Source organism: Oncorhynchus mykiss, chromosome 14 (assembly GCF_057628025.1).
Source record: "Oncorhynchus mykiss isolate SJ-2025 chromosome 14, ASM5762802v1, whole genome shotgun sequence".
Lineage (NCBI taxonomy): Eukaryota > Metazoa > Chordata > Actinopteri > Salmoniformes > Salmonidae > Oncorhynchus > Oncorhynchus mykiss.
In genome coordinates, this window is record NC_143035.1 from 29,703,797 (window position 1) to 29,711,281 (window position 7,485).

The 7,485-nt window shown below is 44.1% G+C and overlaps 1 protein-coding gene across 1 annotated transcript; it reads left to right on the top strand.

Moving 5' to 3' along the window:
- Positions 1-1,906: 1,906 nt before the first annotated feature.
- Positions 1,907-7,128, top strand: LOC149978341 (teneurin-2-like). Its single transcript, XM_090198125.1, has 2 exons — positions 1,907-1,924; positions 3,822-7,128. Exons 1-2 carry the CDS (start codon positions 1,907-1,909, stop codon positions 4,557-4,559), a joined length of 756 nt encoding a protein of 251 aa, XP_090054251.1. The 3' UTR covers positions 4,560-7,128.
- The last annotated feature ends 357 nt before the right edge of the window (positions 7,129-7,485 follow it).

Below are 7,485 nucleotides of genomic sequence, written 5' to 3' on the forward strand. Positions count from 1 at the left end.
CTCATTGGCGTCGAGTTTTATTTTCCTCTTTACTGGGGGCCCATACTCGCAAACATGATCAAATAAAATGTTATTGGTCACATACACTTGATTAGCAGATGTTATTACGGGTGTAGTGAAATACTTGTGCTTCTAGCTCCGACAGTGCAGTAATATCTAACAAATTACACAACATATACACACAAATCTAAGTAGGAATGAATTAAGACTATATACATATGGACGAGTGATGTCAGAGCAGAACGGACTAAGATACAGTAGAATAGTATAGAATACAGTAGAATATTATAGAATACAGTACATATGAGATGAGTAATGCCAGATGTAAACATTATTAAGTGAATGAGATACCGTAGAATAGTATAGAAAACAGTATATACACACGAGATGAGTAATGCCAGATGTAAACATTAAGTGACTAAGATACCGTAGAATAGTATAGAATACAGTGTATACATATGAGATGAGTAATGCCAGATATGTAAACATTAAGTGACTAAGATACCGTAGAATAGTATAGAATACAGTGTATACATATGAGATGAGTAATGCCAGATATGTAAACATTAAGTGACTAAGATACCGTAGAATAGTATAGAATACAGTATATACATATGAGATGAGTAATGCCGAATGTGTAAACATTATTGAAGTGACTAGTGTTCCATTCCTTAAAGTGGTCAGTGATTCCTAGTCTATGCCTATAGGCAGCAGCCTCTAATGTGCTCGTGATGGCTGTTTAACAGTCTGACGGCAGATATAAGCTGTTTATCAGTCTCCCAGTTCCAGCTTTGATGCACCTGTACTGACCTCGCCTTCTGGATGATAGCGGGGTGAACAGACAGTGACTCGGTGGTTGATGTCCTTGATGATCTTTTTGGCCTTCCTGTGACATTGGGTGATGTAGGTGTCCTGAAGGGAGGGTAGTTTGCCCCCAGTAATGCATTGGTCAGACCGAACCACCCTCTGGAGAGCATTGTGGTTGCGGGCGGTGCAGTAGACGTACCAGGCGGCGATACAGCCTGACAGGATGCTTTCAATTGTACATCTGTAAAAATGTTTTAGGGTTTTAGGTGACAAGCCAAATTTCTTTAACCTCCTGAGGTTGAAGAGGCTCTGTTGCGCCTTCTTCACCATGCTGTTTGTGTGGGTGGAACATTTCAGTTTGTCTGTGATATGTACGCCGAGGAACTTAAAACTTTCCACCTTCTCCACTACCTTGATTGATGTGGATAGGGGGATGCACCCTCTGCTGTTTCCTGAAGTCCACGATCATCTCCTTTGTTTTGTTGACGTTGAGTGAGAGGTTGTTTTTCTGACACCACACTCCGAGGGCCCTCACCTCCTCCCTGTCGGCCGTCTCGTCGTTGTTGGTAATTAAGCCTACCTCTGTAGTGTTATCTACAAACTTGATGATTAAGTTGGAGGCGTGCATGGCCATGCAGTCATGGGTGAACAGGGAGTACAGGAGAGGGCTGAGAACGAACCCTTGTGGGGCCCCAGTGTTGAGGATCAGCGAGTTTCCTATCCTCACCACCTGGTGGTGGCTTGTCAGAAAGTCCAGGACCCAGTTGCACAGGGCGGGGTCGAGACCCAGGGTCCAGAGCTTAATGACGTGTTTGGAGAGTACTTTTGTTGGTAAATGCTGAGCTGTAGTCAATGAACAGCATTCTCACATAGGTATTCCTCTTGTCTAGATGGGATAGGGAAGTGTGTAGTGTGATGGCAATTGTGTCGTCTGTGGACCTATTGGGGTGGTAAGCAAATTGGAGTGGGTCTAAGGTGTCAGGTAGGGTGGAGGTGATATGGTCCTTGACTAGCCTCTCAAAGCACTTCATGATGACAGAAGTGAGTGCTACGGGGCAATAATCATTCAGTTCAGTTACCTTTCTTTGGAACAGGAATAATGGTAGCCATCTGCAAGGCATGTGGGCACAACAGACTGGGATAGGGATTGACTGAATATGTCCATAAACACACCAGCCAGCTAGTCTGGGCATGCTCTGAGGGTGCGGCTAGGGATGCTGTCTGGGCCGGCAGGCTTGTGAGGGTTAACATCTTTAAATGTTTTAATCACACTGGACACAGTGAAGGAGAGCCCACAGGCTTTAGTAGCGGGCCATGTCAGTGGCACTGTATTGTCATCAAAACGAGCAAAGAAGTTGTTTAATTTGTCTGGGAGCAAGACGTTGATGTCCTCAACGGGGCTGGTTTTCTTTTTGTACTCCGTGATTGACTGTAGACCCTGTAGACCTTGTCACATACATTTTTGAGCTGTTGAATAGCGACTCTTCTTTGTCTCTATACTGACGCTTTGCTTGTTTGATTGCCTTGCGGATGGAATAGCTACACTGTTATTATTTGGTCATGTTTCCAGTCGCCTTGCCATGATTAAAAACGATGGTTCACACTTTCAGTTTTGCGTGAATGCTGCCATCAATCCACAGTTTCTGGTTAGGGAGGGTTTTAATAGTCACAGTGGGTACAATATCGCCGATGCACTTGCTAATAAACTCGCTCACCGAGTCAGCGTATTCATCAATGTTATTGTCTGAGGCTACCCGGAACATATCCCAGTCCACGTGATCGAAGCAATCTTGAAGTGTGGAATCCGATTGGTCAGACCAGCGTTGGACCTCAGCACGGGTGTTTCCTGTTTTAGTTTCTGTCTATAGGCTGGGAGCAACAAAATGGAGTCATGTTCAGATTTGCCGAAGGGAGGGCGGGGGAGGGCTTTGTATGCATTGCAGAAGTTAGAGTAGCAATGGCCCAGAATACTACCAGCCCATGACACACATTCAATATGCTGATAGAATTTAGGAAGCCTTGTTCTCAGATTAGCTTTGTAAAAATCCCCAGCTACAACAAATGCTGCCTCAGGAAATATGGTTTCCAGTTCACATAGAGTCCAGTGAAGTACTTTCAGGGCCGTTGAGGTATCTAATTGGGGGGGATATACACGGCTGTGACTATAATCGAAGAGAATTCACTTGGTAAATAATGCGGTTGGAATTTGATTGTAAGGAATTCTAGGTCAGGTGAACAAAAGGACTTGAGTTCCTGTATGCTGTTATGATCACACCTTCGCAATCACCTGTCTGCCTCCCCACTGGAGTCCAATCCCTGCTATCACCTGTCTGCCTCCCCACTGGAGTCCAATCCCTGCTATCACCTGTCTGCCTCCCCACTGGAGTCCAATCCCTGCTATCACCTGTCTGCCTCCCCACTGGAGTCCAATCCCTGCTATCACCTGTCTGCCTACACACTGGAGTCCAATCCCTGCTATCACCTTTCTGCCTCCCCACTGGAGTCCAGTCCCTGCTATCACCTTTCTGCCTACACACTGGAGTCCAATCCCTGCTATCACCTTTCTGCCTCCCCACTGGAGTCCAATCCCTGCTATCAACTTTCTGCCTACACACTGGAGTCCAATCCCTGCTATCACCTTTCTGCCTACACACTGGAGTCCAATCCCTGCTATCACCTTTCTGCCTCCCCTCTGGAGTCCAATCCCTGCTATCACCTTTCTGCCTACACACTGGAGTCCAATCCCTGCTATCACCTGTCTGCCTACACACTGGAGTCCAATCCCTGCTATCACCTTTCTGCCTCCCCTCTGGAGTCCAATCCCTGCTATCACCTTTCTGCCTCCCCACTGGAGTCCAATCCCTGCTATCACCTGTCTGCCTACACACTGGAGTCCAATCCCTGCTATCACCTTTCTGCCTCCCCTCTGGAGTCCAATCCCTGCTATCACCTTTCTGCCTACACACTGGAGTCCAATCCCTGCTACCTCTCTTCTACCCCTGTCTCTCCTGTAGCTGATAACGGGGGTGCAGCAGGCAGCGGAGCGCCACAACCAGGCCTTCATGGCCCTGGAGGGACGGCTCCTTAACAAGGACCCCCGCGACCGCCGCGACAAGCCCGGACACTGGTTCGGCACATCAACGCCCATCATCGGCCTGGGAGTGATGCTAGCGCTGAAGGAAGGACGTGTGGTGGCGGCAGTTAGCTCCATGGCAACCGACGACAGCCGCAAAGTGTCCTTAGTCCTCAATGGCGCCATCTACCTGGACGGAACGCACTACACGCAGGCCGGACATGACTGTCACTTCTTCGTTAAAGTCGGTTCGGCCGATAGTGATTTACTGGCGCTGGGGCTGACCAACGGACGCAAGGCACTGGACAGCGGGATCAACGTGACTGTGAGCGGGAGGTCGCGGCGCGGCGCCACAGTGGAGTTTGCGGTGCCGTCGTTAGCCCTCAGCGTGCGGTATGGGCTAGCGCTGGACGTGGTGGATGAGGAGAGGGTGAGGCTGCTGGAACTAGCCCGGCAGAGGGCCCTGGCTGGGGCCTGGCTGAGGGAGCGGCAGAGGGCCAAGGATGGGAAGGAGGGGAACCGGCTGTGGACGGAGGGAGAGAAGCAACAGCTGCTGACCGCGGGGAGGGTACAGGGGTATGATGGGTATTATGTTTTACCCGTGGAACAGTACCCAGAACTGGCTGACAGCAGCACCAACATCCAGTTCCTGAGACAGAACGAGATGGGCAAGAGGTAACAGCCCTCCTGGACTGGGATGGAGGACTGGCTGACTCTTTCTCTCTCACTGACTCTCCTCCCCTTCTCCTCCTCATCCCTTTCATCTTCTCACCCTAGTTACTAGTTCCTTCCTCTCTTCGCTCCCCCTACCTTCTCCCCCTTTCCTCTCCAACCCCGCAGAAAATAAACCAACAAATGGGGTTTCTCACTGAACGCTGCAGGGACTTTTGAAAAGAAGAATATACTAAACTTTTTTTGTTGTTACTTTTATTGCCAAGGGTAAAACATCTAACATTTAGACAGAAGTTAATTTATTTGTTGTTGAAAACAAACTGTGGAGAAAGGCACTCATGAACCTTGAAAAACAAACTGTTGCTTAATAACTAAGATTCCCGTTTTTAAAAAAGAAATCGATATTTTCACCAATATTTTTGGGGACTTTGAGGGCGTAATGACAGACTCTGAACTGATGGTGGCGCTGTGTTGTGCTGGGTGCTCTGGTAAGGGCCTGCACCTGAAATTAACTTGTAGATCAAAGGGACCAATAGGGAGGCAGAGCCACCACAGGGCCCAGCGAATCACAACACTGATCAGAAGAGAAGATCAGCAACAAGCACCGCAGCGTCACTTACACGGAGTAAAACTACTTGTCATCAGTCTCAGGCCTCCCATTCTCCACCACAAAACTGTTCTCAGCTATTGCAGCAACATATTCTAGCAACCAATACTCACACCACTGAGATCCTTTAACTCATAAAGACTTCAAACAAAATAACTTTTGTTCTTTAAACTTTAAAGACACAAAGTTGGAGGGGAAAAAAATATTGTGAAAATGTATCAGAATGTGTCCATATGTGTCAGACTACTACACTACAGTTCAGACGACTACACTACAGTTCAGACTACTATACTGCAGTTCAGACTACTATACTGCAGTTCAGACTACTATACTGCAGTTCAGACTACTATACTACAGTTCAGACTACTATACTGCAGTTCAGACTACTACACTACAGTTCAGACTACTATACTACAGATCAGACTACTATACTGCAGTTCAGACTACTATACTGCAGTTCAGACTACTATACTACAGTTCAGATTACTATACTACAGTTCACACTACGATACAATTGTTTACTTCATTCATTGGTTCAGACTACTACACTACAGTTCAGACTACTACACTACAGTTCAGACTACTATACTAAAGTTCAGACTACTATACTGCAGTTCAGACTACTATACTGCAGTTCAGACTACTATACTACAGTTCAGACTACTATACTACAGATCAGACTACTATACTGCAGTTCAGACTACTATACTACAGTTCAGACTACTGCAGTTCAGACTACTATACTGCAGTTCAGACTACTATACTGCAGTTCAGACTACTATACTGCAGTTCAGACTACTATACTGCAGTTCAGACTACTATACTGCAGTTCAGACTACTATACTACAGTTCAGACTACTATACTACAGTTCAGACTACTATACTGCAGTTCAGACTACTATACTGCAGTTCAGACTACTATACTACAGTTCAGACTACTATACTACAGTTCACACTACGATACAATTGTTTACTTCATTCATTGGTTCAGACTACTACACTACAGTTCAGACTACTACACTACAGTTCAGACTACTATACTAAAGTTCAGACTACCATACTACAGTTCAGACTACTATACTACAGTTCAGGGTGTTACGTATAGTAGCGGTAGAAGCAGTAGTTGTGTATGTTTCAGTCGCAGTAGAATTGTGAAACTTTCACCAAGGCACTTCTGTACAGAAACAATGTAAAAACACCTACCATACACTTAGTCCAGAATACATACAGAACTAGTATTATCAAAAGCTATTTATATTATTTTATTATTTGTACATGTATTTATTATTCGTAGTACTAAATGACAATCATGAAGGGAGTCACTAGTTTATCGAATTTTATTTTGTAAAATATGTAAGAAATATTCAATGTTTTTTTTTTTTGTATTCATTTAAACATTTGCTCCCAGAGCAAATAATAGTCACACTCCAAAATAGTTTATGTAAGAAAGTGTTTTTTTTTTAAACAATTTATAATTTAAATGAAGTCTTTAAAACTGTGAAACCTGTTTTTTGGAAATCTATCTGGATGTACAGTGTATAGACTTACCTTAATGCAGCAGCACAGTAGAATATTGTTCAGAATATCCCGTTTTACATTTCTAATGAGGAAGTGGCTTGTAATGTGCTAACCTTTAGCTGGTATTACCTACTCTAGAGTTGTGTGACTCTAATCATATCTATTATCCCAATATCTACAATATCAATCCCCAGTTTGTTGTTTTCCAATGTTATTGGTTTTGTTTTGATGCAGAGATATTGCTGTTCTAGATCCCAAAAAGCGTAGAAGCGGATTGATTCATGTCACTGTGAAGAGGCTCGTTCAGTACTGGATGTCATAATGTACCAAATCACTATTATTGATTTAATAATAATAATAACAACAACAAGAAAGGAATAACAATGATTCTTACACACTGAAAAGAGACTCTTCTGAGAAACTTATCAATAAAAAGTCATTGTTTACTTCACTCATTGGCGTCGAGTTTTATTTTCCTCTTTACTGGGGGCCCATACTCGCAAACATGATCAAATAAAATGTTATTGGTCACATACACTTGATTAGCAGATGTTATTACGGGTGTAGTGAAATACTTGTGCTTCTAGCTCCGACAGTGCAGTAATATCTAACAAATTACACAACATATACACACAAATCTAAGTAGGAATGAATTAAGACTATATACATATGGACGAGTGATGTCAGAGCGGAACGGACTAAGATACAGTAGAATAGTATAGAATACAGTAGAATATTATAGAATACAGTACATATGAGATGAGTAATGCCAGATGTAAACATTATTAAGTGAATGAGATACCGTAGA